This window comes from Leptinotarsa decemlineata, unplaced genomic scaffold, assembly GCF_025532065.1.
Source record: "Leptinotarsa decemlineata unplaced genomic scaffold, Ldec_3_MD MMD2_P_RNA_scaffold_4, whole genome shotgun sequence".
Lineage (NCBI taxonomy): Eukaryota > Metazoa > Arthropoda > Insecta > Coleoptera > Chrysomelidae > Leptinotarsa > Leptinotarsa decemlineata.
The window spans coordinates 2507955-2532756 of record NW_027412531.1 but is presented as its reverse complement, the minus strand read 5'-3'; the positions used below and the strand labels follow the sequence as shown (position 1 = coordinate 2532756).

Genomic DNA, 24802 nt, shown 5'->3' with positions numbered 1-24802 from the left:
GAGTAATTGAATAGAACTGGCCGATACTCTTGATGAAAATCCATATTAAAAAACTAATCAATACAGTTTATTGTATGATTTTCACTATAAAAGGGTTTTACAAAAACCGCGACACGTGTTTCGCTATACTATAGCTTCTTCAAGCATAAACTTGAAGAAGCTATTGTATAGCAAAACACGTATTAATTGGTTTTTTTATTAAGAAAATACAGAATCAAAGTATGTCCAAAATGTATTTAGTACATAATTACACCAAATATATACAACACAAAATTAACAAAAACATCAATAGAAAACTAGTCAAACAATAAATTAATCTTAATCAATTGCTTAAACAATATTGATTCAGAATATCCAAGGTTCAGGACCTGCCTTTGTAATCATCTTTGAGTTTCCATTTCAGAAGCTCCATACAAGTTATGGCATCTTCTGCGCTGTCATGGCCACTCACGTCATTTTGAATTATTTTTCGCAGATACTCACTAGCCAAAACCTTCAAACCTCTTTTGTGAGGTAATCCCATTTTGTGTGGAAATAATACAGAGGTGTCGATGACAGAGTTGTGAACAATTTTAAGAGCCTTCATGTCAGATTCCAAACTATGGCCAACTAAAATAGTTTTTGAATTACACAAATGTAGTATATTCGCTTGAATTTGTAATATACTAGTACTTGTTTTATCCATTTGTTCTTTAGTGATACCAGAGAACCTAGTGTTATAGTCTATTATGGGATTCAGTGGTTTCACTAACGATTCATAAACAGTTTTACAGTCAATGTCTACAACCGTCACACGGGTTAATTCTAGTCCTTTAGTTGTATAACACATTTCGCAATCTAAGGCATAGACAGCATAACTTCGTGAGTCATCCGCATATTCAGGGTCCAATGTTGTTTGATAACCTTCAAGTTCTGCTGAACACGCAGATTCGGACACGTGGGTGTCGGAAGTCACACAACCTGAACTTTCATTACTTCGGCAACATAAATATGTTTGCTCCCCTCTAATGGTTCTTTTCTTCAAAGGATGATAGCTGCACTCTTCCTCGAATAAAGGCCATCCATCATCATCTACATGATATAGTTTATGACATCGGGCACAAATTCGTTGATTTTCATCCAAATTTTGTGGTATTGGATTCCTAACATTTTTAATAACTGCTCTACCGTGGTGTTCCTCACTGAGTCGAGGATATCCGTGAAGATCCAATTCTTCCTCTGTTAGAAGCCACTTCTTCACATTATTGTAAAAAGTCCGACTCCTACTACTTGAAGAAGGATCCTTATCTGAATTGTCGTCTAATCCAATGAGACCAAGACCATTTTTGTTTCGCTCTTGAATTTCTTTTCTTAGTCGGTTCACAGCCAGCATTGCGGAATTTCTATAAGTAGTTAATACTTTACATTTTTCGTAACAAGAGTATTCTTCATTTAAAGCTCTAGTATATGCTTCCTCTTTGGATATGTACAGTTTCACACATTCATCAGCTAACATCGTCAAAAACCTCGTCCTCACATTTACTGGTAATTTAGATTTATCTGATTGAAGTACATCTGGGATATCGGACAGAGAAACATCAGGAATATGTGCTGTACGGTTACCTTTCTGAGTCTGCGCTACAGTTTTCACTGTAACAGTTTGTTTTATTTTGGAAATTCGTTCCTTTGCTTTAGCCATCAGTGAAACATTTTGTGCGGGAGCAATTCTAGTAACAATTTTCACTTGGGAACACGTTTTTGAAGTACCTTTCAATATTTCATCAACTAAACAAGTTGACTTGGGTTGTGATTGTTGGAGACTTTCCCTTCTTATTTTTCTCTCTCGAGCAGCTTCCAATAAAGAAGGAGCAGGTCTTTTCAAGGGTCTCGAGAACTGCATTTCATTCATCACTAACTCTTGTTCTTTTCTTGCCTGGGCTGCATGAGCAATCTTGTAGCGGTTAGCTAAGGTTTGTCCAGGAGTAATTATAGCTTTTGGCTTTGTTGGAGGAAATATTTTTTGAAAGTTCTGAGTTTGTTCAGTATTACCATGAGCTACACGTTTTTTACCAATATTATCGATATTACAATCAATTAAAGGCATGGGAATATATTCGTCAGGTTTCTCAGGTTTGTCATTTTTTGGTGGTGTATATTCGTTGAATATTTTATAGCACTCTAACATCGTTTCGTCATCATCTACTTCTGAATCAGGTGAAACACTTCCACTATGATCTAGTGAAACAAATTCAGAATTATCTTCGAGCTTATTGGATTCTACATCAAGAATAGTCACTTCTTGATACTTATGGGATTGATAATTTGATGGAGACTTATCATGACTTTGCTTATTTTTTGATTCACTTCCTTTTTGCTTCTTGGAGGAGTGGTGTTTGCTTTTGTATTCTTTTTCCTTCCTAATCTGCTCTTTTGATGTACTGTGAGAGTGAGTTTTCTTATGTTCATTTTTTGGTCTTTCTACACTTCTGTTACTACTTTTTATATCAATTTTATGTTTTTCTTTACTTTTGGAACTATTTTCAATTCTACTATCTCTATTTTTTCTTGTGGCTTCACTCCTTTCGCTCTTTACTTTATCTACCTCACTAGTTTTTTGCTTCTCTCTACTTGAACTCGGGCATTTTTTTTTATCAGTTTTGTCTTCTCTTTCATTACTTTTATCAGATGTGTTACTTTCTTTGGAGTTCTCTTCATGTCCACGTTTAGTTTTCTTGTGCCTGTCCTCTTTTTCTCTTTCTTTACTTTTTTCACTAGTGTGATGACTAGTGTTTTTTTTAATATTTCCTTTATCTTGCTTTTCTTTACTACTTTTGCCACTACTAAGATTTTTTGAATTATCTCGTTTTTCATGTTTCTCTCCTTTGCTTTCACATTTTTCTTCTTTCTTCTCACGTTTTTCTTTTTTCTTCTCACGTTTTTCTTCTTTCTTCTCAGGTTTCTCTCCCTTCTTTGATTTCCGTTCATTGTCAGCAAGTTGGAGATATTCATGTTTTGAATCACTGTTCGAAGGTGTCTCACATTTTTCGAACTTGTTATGGGCCTTGCTTCTTTCATCTATTGGGTTTGTTTCATCAAATTTCAAATTACAGTCAGTTGATTTCACAGGTACTGATACTGACTTATCTTTAGAATTTGCTTGGTCATCTTTTTTTAGGCGGTTTTTGACGGTTTTTTCATCATTCAAACATTTTGCCTTGGTTTCAGTCAATTTCTCACTGTTACCCTCCAACGATATTTTACAGGGGTCATACAATTCAGAATCATCAGCTTTTTTAGAAACTTTATCGCTTGAATTTATTATTTCATCAATAAGTTCGAATTCTGTAGATAAATCTTCGAAATCAATATCAGTAGTTGTTTGTAATGATATTGTAGGGTCATATTCTACATTAGCAATGTTTTGTTTAATTTCTTTGATAGCTTCGATATTTTCACTGTTGTCTTCGGAAATTGTCCTACCTCTTTTGTTAGCTGAGGATAAAATACTCAAAGGGGTAGGTTTGTAAGTTGGTTTCTCAAATTTGGGAATCGGCCTGGACTTTCTTTCTGGTCTGAACGTAAGGTCAGGTACATAACTTATGGGTATGTGGCTTTTATTATTGTGAATGTTGGCTAGTTCACTTTTTGGAGTTGGTTTGTATGTAGGAACTGTTTGTGATTCTTTTTCGGATTCCTTAACTAGGTCTTCAACATATTCAGATTGCTTTTTTCTATGTCTGAAATGACAGTACGGTCTTCCACAGGAACTATTGAAATATGGACATTCAATATCTTGAAAATATCCTTTTGTAGGCAACATTGATATTTTATAAAAATACTTTCACAAAAGCATAACCTAGCTTTTGTATTTATATATAAATGTTATCTTTTGTTGTCAGAATTCAGAATGACATGAATGCAGTATTACCAACACAAGATTGATGTCAGAAATGCACAAAATCTGATCTTAAAGGCGAGTTCATATTAGAACGATTGCGATAATATTTTTGCGGTTCCGCAAATTTGACTCAATTGTCAAAATACCCTGTTCATGTTGAAGCGGGCAATATCTAGGGATTTCATTGTTGAATTTTAAATTTTATTACATGAACCTGAATGATGACATACGACTCATACGAATTACGACTTTTAAGACCAGACCCCATCATATCAGAATATAGGACTAACAATTTTCTCAAGTTTTGTTTAATAGGAGCGTGTCCTCAAACCACTTATCTTAACGTTACTGCCTGCAGGGGCGAGTGGTTCTTTTGCAAAATGAGTTTTCTTTAATGAGGGGCCAACCAAATTCAATAATTCATTGAATAATGAGAGAGTGAGCCTGAAATAGTTGAAATATTTCTCTGGATCACTAATTCTCATTTATTTCAGCCACAAGATTGTGATATTCTCCATATTTTCTTCTATTTTTGAAAAAATGTCCCATTATAAAGACGGGGTTTTCTCAATGAAGTTTTTTACGGTAAAGTTGATATAATTTGAACAACCTGACACATTCGTCCATATTTCGGATTCAATTTCGATGTATGGGCGTGAAAAACGAGAATCAAAGCAATATAACTATTCTTTGTATGTTGACGTATAACATTTTTGCGGAAATCGCAAAAAAGTTCAATTTTTTCAACTTTTTTACGATAAACACGACGCCATTTTAAATCGCACTTTTTATGCGATGTTCGTTCCAACATGAACTAGCCTTAAAGCGAAAAATATAAATTCATAGAAATATGGACATATACTTGAATCGCGACCTCGTGAATTAAAAATTCTATGAATTGTAGCTTCATGGAAAGAGTCGTCCCATTTTAAATAAATTGATAATCTAAGTTTTAATGTATCAATGTGTGTAGGAGGGAAATTAATCTTTGGGCAATAAATTAATATGAATTGGGATTCATAAGATTACGTATTGTATTATCATTTTTTCTGATGATAAGTGATGAATTTTGATGCGGACTTTGGAAACGCTACTAACGACTAGAGACTGTACATAGGAAGCCAGGTCATGCGCGGCGGAGGTTCATTTCAGCCCAAAAGGACAGGTATTTACTGTTATATTCTTGGTATTAATCATACAGCCATGTATTTAAACAAGCTACTTTAATTTGATAAAACAAGATACATCCTCTTAATATCACATACTACTCAAGTTTTCGGCCACATTGCCCGCCAAGGACAATGGTGAAATTCCTTGACTATCTCCACTCATGTTTTGAATTTATGGAACATACGACCCTATACCGACTGCGCCATGTTATATTCTTGTTAATAATCATACAGCCATGTATTTAAACAAACTTAGAAAGAAAAAAAATTATAAGCAAGTAAGTGCAGTAGTAGAAAAAGATACAAACGAAATGCATGAAATAAGAACAAACTTAGATAATAAGAAAGATTTTCTATTCCTCCTCATTGATAACAGCTATTCACTCAATATCCATTCTTTCATGTTTGATTCATCTTAGACCCGGATGCCACGCAGGTTGCTATAGCTGCACCCGTGACGAAGTTGGGAGTTAGTCCTGGTAATCACGAGGTTTTTCAACGATGACACGAAACCGCAGTTGGCCCCCTGATGGTGAATCCACTTGTTTTGTTTTCGACCCTTTTTTGCAACCAAGTGTTGCCCATCCTTTACACTTGGCTGTACCATACTGATGAAGGCTAAATAGCCAGAAACACGTGTCTGCGGTTTGCCCACCTTCTTATGAGTGCTTGTCTAAAGAATTCCTCCTCATTGATAACACCTATTCACTCAATATCCCATCTTTCATGTTTGATTTATCTTGGAGCAACATTAGCAACCTGCGTGATGCAGGTTGCACCCGTGACGAAGTTGGGAGTTAGTCCTAGTAATCACGAGGTCAAGTGCAAGGTTGGGCAACAATCGAAGATTTTCACGCCCAGAGTATAATGGGTTGTTTTTTCGAATTTCATACCGTGTTCTGTATATTTGATACTCACAATGATCATTTTCACTACGTTTCGGCAAAATGTCATTTGCCATCTTCTGGTGATGTCTGGAGTCTAGGTCCAAACTCGAACTTCACTTTTTAAGAACTCTTTTATTTGAAGAACTGCGGTTTCGTGGATTCAACTTCCTTCCAAGAATTTTTCTGAAGTGCTTGTGTTTTGTCCTAAAAAAAGGCATAATCAAAAGATTGCAAAATAAATTTTGCCGAAACATGGTGAAAATGAATGCTATATAATGGGTTGTTTTTCCGGGTTTCATTCCGTGTTTTGTGTACTTGACCCTCACAAGAATAATTTTCACGACGTTTCGGCAGTCTCATTTGCTATCTGTGGTGTCACAACTAGGGTTCTTACGTTCCACACAATTTACAAAAATATGAAGAAGAAGTTCTTCAAGTTCTATGGTTATAACCAAATAACAATTGACATTGACAATGACAATGTCAATTTCGAAAAGTTTACTAGTTAACTAGCCGCTAAAATGAATGAAAGTAGGTGATGTTTAAATAAATTTATTATTTTTTTTAATTTGTACTTATATTTTGTAGCAATGTCTTTCAACAAGCCTGAAGATTTATGGATTTCATATAAAGAATTGAAGGGAACTGTTTGGAAATATCTTAACCACTCGCAAGAACAAGAAACTACTGTTGAATTAGAAAACACTTTGAGAAAACATAAACAGAGTTTTTTTTCTTTGCTACAATGCCCCGTAAGTAATTTTCCTTCTCTTAAAGTTTGTTTGGGCAAAGTTCCTCCACTCATCAAATATTATGTTTTTCAAAAAACACACATAACGTGCACTGAAGTAAACATAACAGGAAAACATTATATTTTGAACAGAATAATGTTTTAGTAAAACTTATTAGGTACACTATATCATGGAAACGAATGAATTAATAATCAAGAACTATCAAAATCAAATGTTATATTTGTTAGTTTGCATTTTTTGTGTTTTATCTGTTTGTGATAACTTGATATATTATTTAAGATTGGTAGGTATAAAGTTAATGGTGTAGATTTGAAAATAATATAACTAAATAACTTTTCCAAATAAAATTCACTAGTCCTAAGAACATATATCTATTCAAATACAGGAAATAAATGACTTAAGGGCTTCATTCAGTTATGTGTCTTATTTTTATATTCATGTAAATTGGATGAAAATCAATAACTTTGATTAATTTATTGAATCTTATTTAACATCTGATATGAGTACAATATAAACAATGTTTAATTATTAAAAGTCTCTTTCCATCACCAGAATTTATAAAGTAGTTTAATAATTTTTTGGGAAAGAAAGTTTTTGGCTTTCTACTACTCCATCTGATACAAAAAAAATGGATGAGGGAATCTTCCAAAGAAAGGAAGGATTAATCAATTTGAAAATAAGTAACTCTATACATGGATGTGTAGATCATGCAAAGAAGTAACTTTCAGACACAAACTGAAAGAAAGTCCTCCTGAAACAGCTACTTTCATATAAACATTGAATTACACGAAAGAAAAAAAATTCTTTCGAAGCAAATACTTCTATATGAACACTGAATTATACAGAAGATACTTTTCTCTATTCAGTTTGTATATCGAACATTCGTGGAGGAATAAGAATCAGATATCATTCACATGAGTTCTACTTTGAATGAATGGTAATAAATTGTACTCACATGGAACACTGTCACCCTAACTGGTATACCCGTGTTTCGCCTTAAGACACTTGCCCTAAGACTCTTCAGTACCAAATTGGATAACATTATAGAAAATACACACACTTCATTCATGAAGATTCCCTCATCCATTTTTTTTGTATCAGATGGAGTAGTAGAAAGCCAAAAACTTTCTTTCCCAAAAAAATTAATCACTCCTAAAAATATAACCCTTTCAAATCAAATAGTTTAATAACTTATGTTTTAAGAGTATACTTCTGTTTGCTGTTCACCCAAAGAAATTTTCTAGTTCTATTCTTAACTAGTCAGCATCCGACCAATCCAGTAGCTTTGAATTTCCTACTCACATTAGATTGTTGTATATTTTGGCCTAGGTGTCTTTCATTAAAAATGCTTGCTGTCACAAGGCGATCTGTGTTTTTACCACACATGAATTGTTATTATTATAAAAGTTAGCATGTTTTCTATTCAATATGTAGTAATAATTAAAAGTTACTACTACAAATAGAAAGATGTTTCACTGTCATTATTAAGGCAGAGGCTTGTTTTTAACGGTTTTATGGCCAACTTAAGTTTATGGTGTATCATTGTAAGATACTTTCAACGCTTATTGATTTTTACAAACTGCATTTGAATAATAAAGGAATACATGTACTATTTTACAACAGAGTTGTATAATAAATGTGAATTGAGGGAATCTCAAACAAATCATTGAAATTGAATAAACTTTTCCTAGAAAGTATAAATTTATTTTTCATCTAATGCAGACATTACTGATGACACTGGAATAATATGTACTTGTATGTTTATATACAAACATTCCATTCGACAGTAGATGTTTTATGAAGTTACACTATACAGGGTCAAAAAAGAATAAACTTTACATCACTTGTCACCAAATTTCAAAAGTTCTATTTAGATTTTATAGAAAAACACACATTTATTATGGTAGTACCTTGAAGTAAATGTGTCTATGAAGGGAAAAGGTGAAGAAAGTATGAAGCTCTTATGTGGCATAAGTAGTTTAATTCACAAAAAACTGTCAATAAATTTACGGTTTTTTGTGAATTGTAGCTGAAATTGTGCATGCAACCAAAAAATTGTTCAAAAATAACTTTTTTCGATATAATGATAAATAATAATAATAATAATAATAATTATTATTTATTGATGCTAACATACAGCAGTATTTACACAAGTCGAAAAGAAAAGAAAAAAAAATACGTTATTAGATAAAAATTTACAATAAATGCATATAAATAGTATACTTGACAACTAGCACTTACAGATAAAAAAAAAAAAATGATGCACAGACATTGTTAAAAAGAATTAAGTGATTTAATGCATGTCCCTAAAGTTATTTTGAAGGTACTCCTCAGTGCTATAGAACGCTTTTCTTCCCAACTTCTGTAATTTTTTTTTGGGAAAAATTGAAATTTGTCGGATAAAACGAATCACTTGACAACTATTCTCTTGATTATTTTGTTTGCCTGCGTGCGTACGTACGTGCGTGTTCTTTGTAGCTGAAAGATAGATTTTATAAGGGTGCTTCCATCTTGAAAGTCTGAATATTGAAGCCATTAACTTTTCTTTTTTGTACCCGATGATTGTGTTTATTATTGTTATGTAAAACATCAATAAAAGAACATACCTGACATGTGTGGTCTGAGAAGAGTTACTTACGCTCGCAATGCACTCATCTGTATTTGAGAAAATGTTGTCTTTACAGGTTGCAGTTGTAGATGCTATTCTTGTGGCCTCACTGATATGATTTTTTATCCCATACTCGCCTAACTTTTCTATAATTTTTCGTTCCTCATCATTATTCACTAAGAAATATATGTTAATATCGCCACAAATGACAAAAATATCTCCTTCTTATATATACTACACAATAATGCATCGAGTTGATATAAGTAATCAAAATTTGTATGATTTGGGGGTCTGTAAACAACAATTAAGTACATGATTTGAAAGGGTTATATTTTTAGGAGTGATTAATTTTTTGGGAAAGAAAGTTTTTGGCTTTCTACTACTCCATCCTTCCTTTCTTTGGAAGATTCTCTCATCCATTTTTTTTGTATCAGATGGAGTAGTAGAAAGCCAAAAACTTTCTTTCCCAAAAAATTAAGTACATATATTGATTCCCATGCGGAAGTTTCATATTGGCTCCACAGGCTTCAAATTCCCCTTCTACACATATTTTTTATTGATTTCACTTTTGAGCCAATGCATAAAATGTTTACTTCATGGGTTTGCACTACAGTGTCGAGATCATACGATTTTTTGCAAGTCCACCTTGAATGAGTTGATAATTATGAGATGTTTGTTTGTAGTATTATAATGTGACCCCTTGGAATACCTTAAAAATGTAAATGTTGAAAATTTTATTCTTACAGATACGGATGTACATATGAGCTCATACAGATAATCAATGAAATCAAAAATAAAAATTCGGCGGGTATGGAAAAATATTTGAAAATCTACCTCTAAGTACATTACATGTTTTGGTTGAATGCATTAATAAATCATTCAGGTATGATATATTTCCCACATGTTTGAAAACAGCTATGGTTATTCCATTACATAAGGGCGGAGATTTGGAACCCCTCAAATTTCAGGCCCATTTCGTTATTATCGACCATTTCAAAAATTATTGAAAGATTGATGAAAAAAAGACTAATGTCCTTCTTATCAATGAACAATGTGCTATCTAGCCTTCAGTTCGGTTTTCCAAGTTCTAAAAATACCACAGATGCCATTTTTTCCTTTCTAGAAAATGCATATTCTAGCATAAATGATAGCAAGGCTGTTGCAGCAGTGTTTTGTGATTTTTCGAAAGCTTTCGATTGCGTTGATCATAAGACACTGCTGCGGAAGCTCAGCCATTATGGGATAAGAGGAACAAATTTGAACTGGTTTTGTTCATATTTGGCAGGACGTCGACAGGTGGTGAAAACATCAAGTGGACAGTCTGATCTCAGTGACATAAAACATGGAGTACCTCAGGGGTCTGTTTTAGGACCAGTGTTATTTTTAATATACTTAAATGACCTAATAACCATTAACATCGCAGGACAATTTTCAATTTTCAATTCAATTTCAATTCTTTATTTATCCATTCGAGCAAATACAGCTATAGGACAAGTCAAAAAACATATAGACATACAACAAAGTACAGTGAGTAAAATGATAAAATAAAATAAATTATGTACATGCATAACAAGAATTGCAGACAAAATACAATTAACATAGGATAGTGAAATAATACATGTTTACAGGTTGTTCTTTAAAAAATTAATTCATAATAATCTTCTAGAGAGTAGGGACACAGATCAATTAGTATCTTTTTCACTTCAATAAGAAATTTCCGGTTTGAAAAGGATCTATATCTTTGTGGAAGTCGATTATAGAGTCTTAAGCCAAGTACAGTAGGTGAATTTAAGCTAATATTTAAGCGTCTGAAGGGAACGCAATATTTGCCTTTCTGTCTAGTATCATAATTGTGTAGTTCATCTACACGCATATGGTCGTCACGAGCTTTGTGTATATTCTTCAAAAGTTCTAAAATGAAAATACCACTAACTGTTAAAATCCTCATGTTTTTGAAAAGGTCACGACAACTATGGTTAAATGAGACTCTAGCAATACATCTAACAATGCGCTTTTGAGCCAGAAAAACATTTTGTGCATATGCTGATCCACCCCAGACTGCAATACCATAGTTTATTCTTGATTGAACTTCTGCAAAATAGAATGAACGGAGATGATTCAAGTTCAATGTATATCTAAGATTTCTGATTTGGTAACATTTTGAGTTCAGTGTCTTAGAAAGCTGTAGACAGTGAGTTCGAAATGATAAGTCTTCGTCCAAAAAAATTCCAAGAAATTTAACACTTTCAGTACTATAAATGCATGTGTTATTAATGTTGATATTTAATGGCAGTACGTTTTTGTTTTGATGAGTATGAAAAGTTACACAATTTGTTTTGTTTGTATTAAAAAGAAGAGACATATCAGAAGACCAGACTGAAAAGTTGAGCATTGTGGTGTTAATTTTTGTTTTCAGAATTTCAGAGTTCTCTCCTGTAAAAAGTAGCGTTGAGTCATCTGCATACAATGTAGTGAATGCATCAGTTAAGATCAGAGGTAGCTCATTAATATATAAGACGAATAGTATTGGCCCCAGAATGGAGCCTTGAGGTACCCCAATGTCATTTCTTTGAGGAGATGACCGAGATGTTTTACCACAATGAGAGATTTTTACAATTTGTTTCCGTCCTTTCAGATACGAGCTAAACCAGTCATGAATTTTACCTCTTATACCAAATTTATATAACTTATCAAGCAGAGTTTCGTGTTGAACACAATCAAAAGCTCGACTTAAATCACAAAATATTCCTGTTGGATTTTCACCCTTCTCAGTAGCTATTAATACTTTCTCATAGAAGGAGATAATTGCTGTTGTAGTAGAGTATTGGCTACGAAAACCATGATGATTATCCATAATAACTTTGTTCCTCTCTAAAAACGATACCAGTTGATTTAGAACCACATATTCAATTACTTTTGATATTACTGATGGAATAGTGATTGGTCTATAATTAGATATGTCAGATGGATTACCTTTCTTTAAAATAGGAGACACTAATGAAGTTTTCAATTTTGTTGGGAATATCCCGTCCTCAAGAGACTTATTAATCACATGAGTTAGAGGTTCGTCCAAAAAAATTCCAAGAAATTTAACACTTTCAGTACTATAAATGCATGTGTTATTAATGTTGATATTTAATGGCAGTACGTTTTTGTTTTGATGAGTATGAAAAGTTACACAATTTGTTTTGTTTGTATTAAAAAGAAGAGACATATCAGAAGACCAGACTGAAAAGTTGAGCATTGTGGTGTTAATTTTTGTTTTCAGAATTTCAGAGTTCTCTCCTGTAAAAAGTAGCGTTGAGTCATCTGCATACAATGTAGTGAATGCATCAGTTAAGATCAGAGGTAGCTCATTAATATATAAGACGAATAGTATTGGCCCCAGAATGGAGCCTTGAGGTACCCCAATGTCATTTCTTTGAGGAGATGACCGAGATGTTTTACCACAATGAGAGATTTTTACAATTTGTTTCCGTCCTTTCAGATACGAGCTAAACCAGTCATGAATTTTACCTCTTATACCAAATTTATATAACTTATCAAGCAGAGTTTCGTGTTGAACACAATCAAAAGCTCGACTTAAATCACAAAATATTCCTGTTGGATTTTCACCCTTCTCAGTAGCTATTAATACTTTCTCATAGAAGGAGATAATTGCTGTTGTAGTAGAGTATTGGCTACGAAAACCATGATGATTATCCATAATAACTTTGTTCCTCTCTAAAAACGATACCAGTTGATTTAGAACCACATATTCAATTACTTTTGATATTACTGATGGAATAGTGATTGGTCTATAATTAGATATGTCAGATGGATTACCTTTCTTTAAAATAGGAGACACTAATGAAGTTTTCAATTTTGTTGGGAATATCCCGTCCTCAAGAGACTTATTAATCACATGAGTTAGAGGTTCAACTATGTATTCTGCAATTTTTTTTAATATTACAGCTGAAATTCCATCATAACCACAGGAGGGCTTATTTTTAATTTTATATTTTATAACATTGAGAACATCTATCTCAGAAACATATTGAACAAACATACTCTCTGTTTGAAAATTATTTTGTGGATATTTAATTCGATGATTTAGGTGTTGTATATTTCCTATTGTTTCCTTAGGTATGTTTACAAAATAATCATTAAATATATTTGATAAAATTGATGGTTCTTCAATAATTTCATTATGTAATTTTATTGCGATGTGTTTTTGGGGTTTATTTTTTCCATTGAGCTCATTTATAATCTGCCAAATAGACTTACTTTTGTTTGATGAATTTTGAATTTTATTGATGTAAAATTGACTTTTCGTACTTAACAAGAGGTTTTTATGTTGTTTTTTGGCAAATTTATACTCAAGATCAAGTATTGGAAATTGTTTTCTTAGGTAATGTAATTTTTTAAATCTTTAGATGATTTTTTTATTTCATTTGTTACCCATTCATTTCCAGTGGTTTTTTTAATTTTTTTGTTTTTAATGGGACACGTGGCTTCAAAGTTGTAAATCAATGTGTCAAGAAAGGCGTTAAATTTTGAATCAGTATTGTTTACCAAGTAAACCTCTTCCCAGTTTTCCTTCTTTAATAAGGTTATAAAATTATTAATATTTACCTCACTCGTTTCCCTAGCATAAATTGTTGTATTAACAGAAGGTTCATTATCTGAAGGTACTGCAAGTAGAAAATTATCATGGTCTGATTCTGTATTAATATCAACCTTACCCTCACAGTATTCAACATTTGTATATATTTGATCTAGTATACTTTCACAGGTGGAAGTGACACGTGTGGGAGTGTGATTGGTTGGGAGTAACCCATATGATTCTAAAAGATGAGTAAATTTTAGAGACTGATGTGTCGTCATAGAATTTATATTGAAGTCACCACACAAAAATACGCAACTCCTGTTCTTACATACAGTTTCCATAATCATTATGAGGTTTTCAAAAAATGTATCAAAGTGGCCTTTAGGTGACCTATAACAAGAAATAATTATGAATATTTGTGTTTTCCTGATCCATTTCAAACCACAAATTTCAATATCTTTTTCAATGCAATACTCTTGAAAAGAAAGTGACTCTACATTAATATCATTTTTGGCCCAAATGGCAACTCCACCTCGATTGTATCTGGTTCTACCAAATACATTTACCAGCTGATAATAAGGAAAGTTAAAACTCAAAATGTCGCTGTTTGTCAACCAGGTCTCAGTTATGCAGATAAATTTCAGGTCCATATTGCAATAGTCCGATATTAGTTTGTCAATTTTATATTGTGTTAGTCCACTAATGTTTGAAAGAAGGATATAGTATTTTGTGTCCACTATTTTGGTTTGCGATCTAAAAAAGACAATGGCCTTTTTTCTGCTACCACCACTTCTTCATTGCTAAGGAAATGTCTGCCCCTTCTGAAGTCAAAACGTTCAAATCCTATATATCTCGGCCAGAAACACGGATCATAGAGTTTTTCTTTTAAAAGAGGATCTGCACCAACCATGAACGATTGATTGTTGCGTCTTGTATTGAATGTTGATAGCTTTTTAACTTCAACTTCTAGTAGACTCGAGTCCTGTTCTAGCTTTAAATTTGTTTCAATGAAGTTTTTAATGTTTTCTTCCTCAATATCATCTGGAACTCTTGTCACAAATAACCAAATTTTTTTCGGTTTATCCTGTTTTCCGTGAAAATTACTGTCTCCATTACCACAGCCAACATTTATTTTATTTATTTTTTTATATTATTTTTTTTTGTTTTTGTTTTAGCCTCTTCAAAGCCTTCCTCTGCGTTCCCATCATCATTATTTAAATTAATAATCTTAGTCATTATCTTTCTTTGTTTGTTTTCCAGTTCCAATGTTGGATTTATATTTTCCTTTTCCTTTCCCAGTTCCAATATTGGGATTTTATCTTTGGGTGTTTTGTTTTTAGGTGTGCCATCCTATATGTTGGTGTTTTCCCCCATTTTAGACTTATCATCAATTTCAAGGTGTTGTTTTGTATACTCACTTTTTTTGAGTGACTTGTTTGTTTTTGTTTCATCCGCATATCTACTGCTTTTTGTGGAGCCTGGGGTTTGATGTTTTATTTGATTTATGGCAAGTTTTTCTTCCATGAAGACAATTTTCTCCTGTAGCAGACTTATCACCTGTTCTTTGTCGGTAATGATTATGTCTTTATCTAGTATGATTTGTCTTAGTAATTTATTCTCTTCTTTAAGATAAGCTTCTTCAGATAGATGAGCCAATTCTTCACTAGGTTGGTCAGTTTCATGTTTACAGTCAGCCTTTTTTTGTTCCCCAGACTGCTTGAAACATGCTGGATGGAAATATTCTTCACACTTTTTGCACTTAATTTTATTAACAACTTTTTTAGAGCAATGTTTACATATGTAACTTTCAATTTCTCTGAGAGCACTTGACAGGACACCTGTTCTTTCCGCCATATTGGATACTTCATATTGGATAATTCACTGTATTTGCCGACGATACCACTATTATATGGAGAAATGAAGAAATTAATCAGCTATCAAATACGATAAAAATAGATATTCAACAAATTCAAGCCTGGTGTAACGCAAACTCCTTGTGCTTCAACCTAAACAAAACAAAACTAGTTACTTTCAAATGTATACTAGACGATTTAGATTTGGATAACCACTACATAGAAAACAAACAGCACACTAAATTCCTAGGCATTCACATAGACAATAAATTAAATTTTAGAGAACATGTATCCCATCTGAGTAAAAAAGTATCTAGTGGATGTTATGCTATTAGAGTGATATCAAATGAACTAGGGTACACTACAGCTAGAATGGCTTACTTTGCACTAATCGAATCTCATATTCGCTATGGAATAGCTTTCTGGGGCCATTGTAGTTTACAATTACAGAATACGATATTTAAGCTACAGAAGAGGTCTTTGAGATATCTTACAAAGTCTAAGCCGAGAGATCACTGCAAGCCTTTATTCATCAGCCACAAAATATTAACTGTCACCTGTTTATACATAACGGGAACAGTATGCTCAATTCATAAAAATAAAACTAGCAAGTACACTCTCTGAACAAATTGTCACAACACCAGAGCCATATGCTTTACTTACCTATTCCAAAATTCACCTTGACTCAGCATTCTCTGATTTATGAAAGTATTAAAGAATATAATCACCTTCCTACCATTATAAAAAATAGCACAGATATCAAAAAGTTTCGAAGTACACTTGAAGATCTTTTAATCAAAAAAGCTTATTATTCGATCCATGAATTCTACCATGATAACCTATAATGTTCACCTAAACTCATCTGTCTTCTTAATGTTTTATTTGTGAAATTGCTATGTCTGTATTTTTTATATTTTATGTCATGTATGTTTTATTTGTGAAATTGCTATGTTTGTATTTTTTATATTTTATGTCATGTATTTTTTTGTATTTTTTATATTTTATGTTATCTACACGGACCTTGCTAAAGCCTTCGATTCAGTTTGTCATGAACTATTAATTTTAAAACTTAATAATCTTGGAATAACGGGCAGATACTTGAAATTTATTGAATCCTACCTTTCCGGTAGATCGCAGAATGTTAGGATAGCTGACAGTGTGTCAGAAACAAGTCATGTGACTTCAGGGGTTCCGCAAGGTTCGAACATTGGTCCTATATTATTTCTACTCTTCATTAATGATGTTAAATCAGTGTTTAAACACTGAAACTCAGCAGACGGGACTAATTCCAGACGCAGACCATTCTTGATTATAGGCATGGATTATTTTGGTCCAATGAGAGTAACAATTTGATGCAAGTATGGTCACATAAAATTGCTTGGGATGATAAAATCACTCCTGATCTATTTGGAAAATGGAAATCTTTTGAGAAATTTGAGAATTCCTCGATGGTATGGATTCATCAGTCATATTGTTGAAATTCAAACTACATACTTTCACGGATGGGAGTGAAAAAGGATATGCTGCTGTGTCATAATTTCCTATGAAATAGTGATCAGATTAAAACGTCTTTGGTAATGGCTAAGTCGAGAGTCACTTCCTTGAAACCCATGGCAGTATCCAGAATTGAACTTCAAGCAGCTCTTCTTGGATCACGATTGGCTAAAACTATCGAAAATGGCCACAGTATAAAAATAGATGAAAAATTCTTCTGGATTGATTCTAAAATAGTTTTGAGTTGGATTAAGTCGCATCCAAGGAACTGTAATACTTTTGTTGTCAACAGAGTTGGAGAAATTTCTAATAATACAAATCCCGATGAATGGCTTTGGCTACCCGCAAGTTCATTGTAGCAGATGAAGCGACCAGGGGTCTCTGGAACATTGATAACTTTCAGAATTGGTTTGAAGGTCCTCAGTTCTTGACTTTAGAAAAAATGGATTCTTCCGTCAGAAATACACTCTGATAATGGGTCAAACCTCTGTTGCGGAGCTGAAAAAGAAATGAAACTAGCCATCAAAGAACTAGATTCAAACCGAATTCAACAGTTTTGCTGCGCTCGTCATTTAAATTGGTTCAAGAATCCACCAGTAGCATGTCGGAAGGGAGGAATATAGGAAAGAATGATAAAATCTGTTAAAAGTGCCGTAAAATTAATTCTTACCCAACAGAGCCCAAAAGAAGAGATGTTGCATACTCTTATAGTTAAAATTGAGAATACAGTGAACAGCCATCCCTTAACTTATGTGTCTTCTGATCATCAAGATGCGAAAACTTTGACACCCAACCACTTCCTTATTCGAAAGTCAATTGAAGTGAATTCACTAGGTATTTCTGCTGATACAAATTCATATCTTAGAAAACAATGGCGAGTGGCACAAAGATATGCGGACTTTGTCTGGAAACGGTGTATACGGGAATATGTACCCTCGCTGATAAAGAGAAGCATGTGGCAGTTCAATAGCAGTGATGTTGCAGAATGAGACATCGTCATTATTGCGGATGATATTTTCCCCAGAAACTCATGGCCAAGAGGAAAAGTTAAGCGAATTTTTCCTGGTCCCGATGACAGAGTATAGGTAATCGAAGTGACTACAACAACAGGAGTTTATCGTCGTTCCATCACAAAAATCATTTTGTTGAAGCCAAAGAAGTAAATTGCGAGCCTCGGAGAATGTTGTGAATTAATTTCACATCTAGTATTGAAGTTGAGATTGTTTATTGTTTTATATAGTTACCAATATTATTGTCAGTTTGTTTTTGAATAAAAAGCAAAGTCAAATAAAATCATATTGTGCCAAAAATTAGAAGTTTGCCCAAACAAGACATAACTAGTACATACCAATCCAATTGATGAAGCTGCCCTTCAGCGAAACGCGTCTCAAATAAAATTCATTGTGACATTTCTATAATTATTATTGATAGTGTTATTGATATTCACCAAATAACGGGTCAGTGTATTCACAAGTATGTTAGTTATGACTATCAATGTTTCTTTTTGAAGAAGTTGTAATGAGTACCCCTGATCATGAACAGCAAAACTAGGGAATGCAATCCCGATCTCGCGGTATTCCGATCTGGCGAGATCCCTTGTAATTTTTCGGGATCAATCCCGAAGCATAATATGACGAGATCCCGTTCGAGATTGACGGGATTGGCTACTGCTACCCAACTAATACTTCACTTCAAGAGGAATTAGAAGAAACTCTGCGAGCGTTCTAAAAGTCCTTTTACACGTGTATCCAGATCCACAAGCTTTGATAAATTAGAGTCAGTAATAAAAAAGAAATGGATTTATTTGAGTGTGGAGGAACAAGGGGAAGATTTTTGCAGTTTGCATATAATCGCTTAGACACGCTGTTGCCAACCAGTGTTGAGTCAAAGAGGGCATTCTCAGTAGCTGGCTACATTGCAACGGATATTAGATGCCGGTTAGCAGATAGTACTCTTGATACAATTTGTTTTCTAAGAAGTTACGTTCAAAATCACCCGTAACTACTTTTCAATCTGTTTGAGCTATACTATACCTACTTTTGTTTTGATTATTCATAATGAGGTTTAATGATAGTCTTACACACAGTTATTCTGAAATTCAGACTTAAGTTTTGGGACACTCTAGAAAAGAAATACAGTTTTTTCAAGTTTTTTTTTTTTGATATATTCAAAGTGGCTACTGAATAATAAATGATTATCCAACATAAATCCCAGATATTCCAATTCCTTTACAATTTCAATTTTTTCATTGTTTATTTCTATGTTAATATTACTACTATTCATTTGTTTATATTTATAAGATGTAGTAATTATCATCGCCTTACTTTTACTTACATTTAATTTCAATTTGTTCATTTTCAAATATCTATCAATATTTTTCAGCACATCATTTATTTTGATCACTGCTCTCGATATTCCTATCACTTACTGATATCAGAGTATCATCTGTGAATATATGAATGTAGTCACATTCAACATATATTTCCATATCATTAATATACATTAAAAACAATAGAGGGTCCAAAATACTACCCTGAGGAACTCCATGATTTACTGTAATAGCTGACGTCATTACATCACACATTTTTGTTGTCTGTTTTCTATTTGTAAGGAATTCTCTAATCCAATTGAATACTTTACCCTCTATACCATATTTATTTAGTTTCTTTAATAATATCTTTCTATTTACTGTTTTAAAAGCCCGTTTTAGATCCAGTGATACTGCTATAGTGTACAGATAATTACTCATTTTTTCCTTCCATTTAGTGACAATGAGTTGTATAGCTGAGTCACATGAGTGTTTTGATCTAAAGCCAGACTGATTAATGAATAGCAAATTAATTGAGTTAATATATTCTAATAACTGTTGATAAACTACTGTCTCTAATAGCTTTTCTTCAATTGGCAAAGAATTGATTGAATAACGATGATATTGGAACCTTTGGTGTGAAAGTTGAATAACTTTTTTCGAGATCAATTGCCCTAACACCAAACTGATATTTTTGCACACGACGCGCGTTTCGCCAACAAAGTAAGCATCCTCAGGAGAAGAAAATTGATACCTAGTCTAGTCTGGTTAGTGCTTATATACTAAAATTTGTTACCTGAGGTTGTATACCTGAACTCCAATATGGAATTTCTCGGTAATTAACTACCTGCAAGTTCTTAGTAATTATTCTCTTCCTAACAAAAGATTAAAAAGCGGGCTAAACGGGATGGGCCCCTTATCGCCATTCATGCTGTTTTTACATTTTGCTATTTTTAGACTCTCATATGCATCGAGTAGCCTGGTGTCATGCACGTGCTTAATCAGTTTCAGATTGTTTTCACCAATTCTGTGGTCCTTGTCTAGAGCATGTTGGGCGACACTGGATTTTTCTATCCTTCCGTACTTCATGTGTGCACAATGCTCCTTGAAGCGGGTTTTAATCGCTCGTCGGCTCTGGCCGATGTATTTGCTGTTGCAATCTTGACAACTGATTTCGTAAATCCCCGACCTATCTGTGTTTTCAAGTCTATCTTTTGGATTACCAAGAAGCTGTTGCAATTTATGAGAAGTTTTATATGCAACTTTCATATTTACTTTATCGAATATCTGTTGAAGCCCTCTCGTGTATAGGGGATCATATGGAATTACTATAAACTTGTTATCACTCTTCTCTTTTTGAAAAGTCGACGATTTACGAAGTGCTTCCCCAAACTTGCATTTTCTGATTATCTTGTCAACTATATCTGGGTTAAAACCGTTTGCTTCAGCTACATACCGAATCACTCTCTTTTCATTGTCGTACTTATCTTTCTTTAAAAGAAAAGTGATTAACCTGTGTACCAGAAATTGCAGTGCCGCCATTTTGTGTTGTGGACAATGATTCGAGTCATTGGGAATGTATCTGAAAGTGCCCGTGTCTTTCCTGTAAATGTCAAATTATATTTCGTTCTGTTCGTTCCTTATGACCAATACATCTAAAAATGGCAACTTTCGTTCTTTTTCTACTTTATACTCTTACACCTGTTGTTTAGTGCTGAAAGGACATTATCGATTCTGGTTATCCTTGTATCCACTACAGCGAATATGTCATCAACATACCTGATCCAGACCCTAGGGAAGTAACTGAGTTCTTTCCCAGCTTCCGTCTCAAACCTACCCATAAATAGGTTCGCTATAAATGGAGACAATGGGTTACCCATAGCCGTTCCTTCATAGCCGCTGTTCATAGTATGAGCCATTATATTGAAAACAATTTTGATCCATGCAAAGCTTGGTGAGTTGAATGTATTCTTCAACAGCTTCATTTGCTAAGTTGTTCGATTTCAGAAGATCCCTCAAACACTCTAGAGCTTGTGATATTGGGACGCTTGGAAATAAGGAACTCATACATCGAACGATACCAAAAATTCGCCTTCTCCTATATATATATGCATATAAAACTTCTCATAAATTGCAACAGCTTCTTGGTAATCCAAAAGATAGACTAGAAAACTCAGAAAGGTCGGGGATTTACGAAATCAGTTGTCAAGATTGCAACAGCAAATACATCGGCCAGAGCCGACGAGCGATTAAAACCCGCTTCAAGGAGCATTGTGCACACATGAAATACGGAAGGATAGAAAAATCCAGTGTCGCCCAACATGCTCTAGACAAGGACCACAGAATTGGTGAAAACAATCTGAAACTGATTAAGCATGTACATGACACCAGGCTACTCGAGTCTAGAAATAGCAAAATGTAAAACAGCATGAATGGCGATAAGGGACCTATCCCGTTTAGCCCGCTTTTTAATATTTTGTTAGGAAGAGAATAATTACTAAGAACTTGCAGGTAGTTAATTACCGAGAAATTCCATATTGGACTTCAGGTATACAACCTCGGGTAACAAATTTTAGTATATAAGGACTAACCAGACTAGACTAGGTATCAATTTTCTTCTCCTGAGGATGCTAACTTTGTTGGCGAAACGCGCGCCGAGTGCAAAAATATCAGTTTGGTGTTAGGGCAATTGATCTCGAAAAAAGTTATTCATAGAATTGATTGATCTAAACTCACCATTTTTACTAGTATTTGCAACCTTTTTGATAGGTGTAACAGTGCTGGTTTTTAATTCCTCGGGAAATGTGCCATTTTCCAATGTTCACAAAGTGGCACCACACATGCCCAATAACATCAAAGTTATTTTTCACAACTTTTCTGTTTAGTTCATAAATTTGACTTCCTTTATTTTCTAGACTTTTCATAATCATACCCAACTCATGTCTAGATACTAATTTTAAATTACTGAATTTTTTTTCACTTCACTGTATATTACAAGAAAACTCAATATCTTCACAACTAGACAGACACCATATCATCAATACTATTGACAAGGAACTCATTAAAATGCCCAGAAATCTCTCCTTTATCTCTTACACAAAAAATCTGACGATTTTTTTTGAATTGCACACCATTGCAGAAATCATTATCAATTTGTTTAGGGTTTATTAATTTTTTTTAGCGTTTTCCACATTAAACGTGGATTATGCATATTTCTGTCAATTTGGTTATAATAATAACAACTTTTTTTTATTTTATCTAATTAACAACAGCGTTACGTTTTTGTTTATAATTTTCCCAATTGGTTGTATTAGAGATACTTTTGAAGATTCTATATGCACGATCTCTTTCTCTGCTTAATTTTTTTATATTATCATCATACCAAGGTAGGTCGTTTACGCCATATGTTATTGTTTTCACGGGTGCGATATTATTAACAATTTTGACTAAAATATCCTTAATATTGTTTTAAATGTCGTTAAAATCTACACTGTGTCCGTAAAGTATGGAACAAATTCATTTTTAGCTAAACAGGTCATTTTAAGAAATAATCCTGAAACACGTCGATTTTTTATGTTAATTTACCGTATTTTAAAATAAATCTAATATACAGGGTGAATTACGTTCGAGTAATGACGTCAACGTCATTTTTTTTAAATGGAACACCCCCATTTTTTCTCAATTTTCGGATTACTCTAGCTGAGCTGATTCCAAAAATGTATCACATGTTGATTCCAATTGGTACAGGGTGGACAAAAATACAGTAGTTGTGTGTGTGCTAATAAAGTAACGTGTAACATTCTTTATTAGGTAAATTAACAATATTATCAAAAATACTTATTGTCTAGCGGACAGAATATGCTGGAATACATGACTTTATATTAAATGTTCGAACTGCAGCCCTTGCTGTATTTGACAGTAACCCAAACGGTGTACAAATTCTTGTTGAACCTTGTGTATGGTTTCTTGCGTAATATTGTTTATTTCTGTTCGAATTTTCACTTGTACATCTTCAATATTTGCTGGTTTCGTTTTATAAATAACATTCTTCAGATGTCCCCACAGAAAATAATCCAAAGGATTTAAATCTGGTGACCTCGCTGGCCATTCAGTGGGTCCACGTCTACCAATCCACCTGTTCGGAAAAATTTCATCTACGTACCTTCTAACATCTACAGCATAATGTGGAGGTGCACCATCCTGTTGAAACCATAAACTTTCATCAAAACCTCCAGGATTACGTCTGCTGGGAAATAAATTACGTAAAGTAGGTACGAGATACCCCCTTAAAAAGTCAAGGTACTTTGCCCCGTTTAAATTACCTTCGATAAAGTAGGGTCCAATGATTCGATTTCGTACAATTCCAGCCCATACATTTACCTTTTGAGGGTATTGTGTATGATGCTCAAGCATCCAATGGGGGTTTTCTTTTGTCCAGTATCTACAATTCTGACGGTTAACCTCACCATTTAACGTGAAAGTGGACTCATCAGAATAAATAATGTTTTGTATCAAGAGAGGGTCTCGGTGACATTTATCCATCATTTCTTCGCAAAATTGGAGTCGTCTATCGGGATCATCTTCGTTTAATTCTTGCACAAGTTTGATTTTATAAGGATGCCATTTTTCAAGCTTCAATAGTTTGTGTACCGTTGTTTTGCCAACACCGATTTCGCGACTAACTTTACGAACAGAAGTGTGCGCATCTTCTTCAAAACTCAGTAAAACATCTAATGCTGTATCAGCATTTGCAGGGGAACGACCTGATTTGCGTATATTTGCAACCGTACCAGTTTCTCGGAATTTCGTTTCCAGCTTACTGACTGTTGAACGCGTTATAGGTCTTTCTGGATATTTATCATTAACAAATTGCACACTTCCATCTGAGTTCGCGATCTGTCTCCATACCCAATCATCATAAGTATTTCAATTCTTTTTTTTCACTTAACTCCATTTCTACTTCCAATTAAATCTAAGCAATCATTCGAATATTCACGAATACCAAAAATATTGTAGTACTAAACTGTCACTGAACATCAATAAATTACTAAACAATTACTAATGATATTTCACAAAAATCTAGACGACTATGTTTTTTATAAATGTAGATAAGAAATAATTTCTTTCATATTCTGTCTGCTAGACCACAAGTACCAAACATGTTTGGAAACAACTCATTGTTATTACTCCAAACATGTAGCAAACTACGGGGTGTTACATTTAAACCAATTGCCGCTAGACAATAAGTATTTTTGATAATATTGTT

At 33.6% G+C, this 24802-nt stretch overlaps 2 protein-coding genes across 2 annotated transcripts in view; one reads left to right on the top strand and one right to left on the bottom strand.

Annotated features, from left to right (window-relative positions):
- Positions 1-214: 214 nt before the first annotated feature.
- Positions 215-3897, bottom strand: LOC111516224 (uncharacterized). The gene has a single exon (XM_023172403.2). The coding sequence runs from the start codon at positions 3797-3799 to the stop codon at positions 362-364; it is 3438 nt and encodes a 1145-aa protein (XP_023028171.2). The 5' UTR covers positions 3800-3897; the 3' UTR covers positions 215-361.
- Positions 3898-6393: 2496 nt separating this feature from the next.
- Positions 6394-24802, top strand: part of Nup205 (nuclear pore complex protein Nup205) — a 41180-nt gene continuing 22771 nt past the window's right edge. Inside the window, exons 1-2 of the mRNA XM_074186657.1 lie at positions 6394-6464; positions 6522-6685. Of these exons, the coding sequence (XP_074042758.1) occupies positions 6455-6464; positions 6522-6685 (174 nt within the window). The 5' untranslated portion in view covers positions 6394-6454. The remainder of the gene's footprint in view (positions 6465-6521; positions 6686-24802) is intronic.

What these genes read in the sequence shown, in the direction of transcription:
- LOC111516224 (XM_023172403.2), bottom strand. Translation starts at nt 3,799, where the DNA reads ATGTTGCCTACAAAAGGATATTTTCAAGATATTGAATGTCCATATTTC.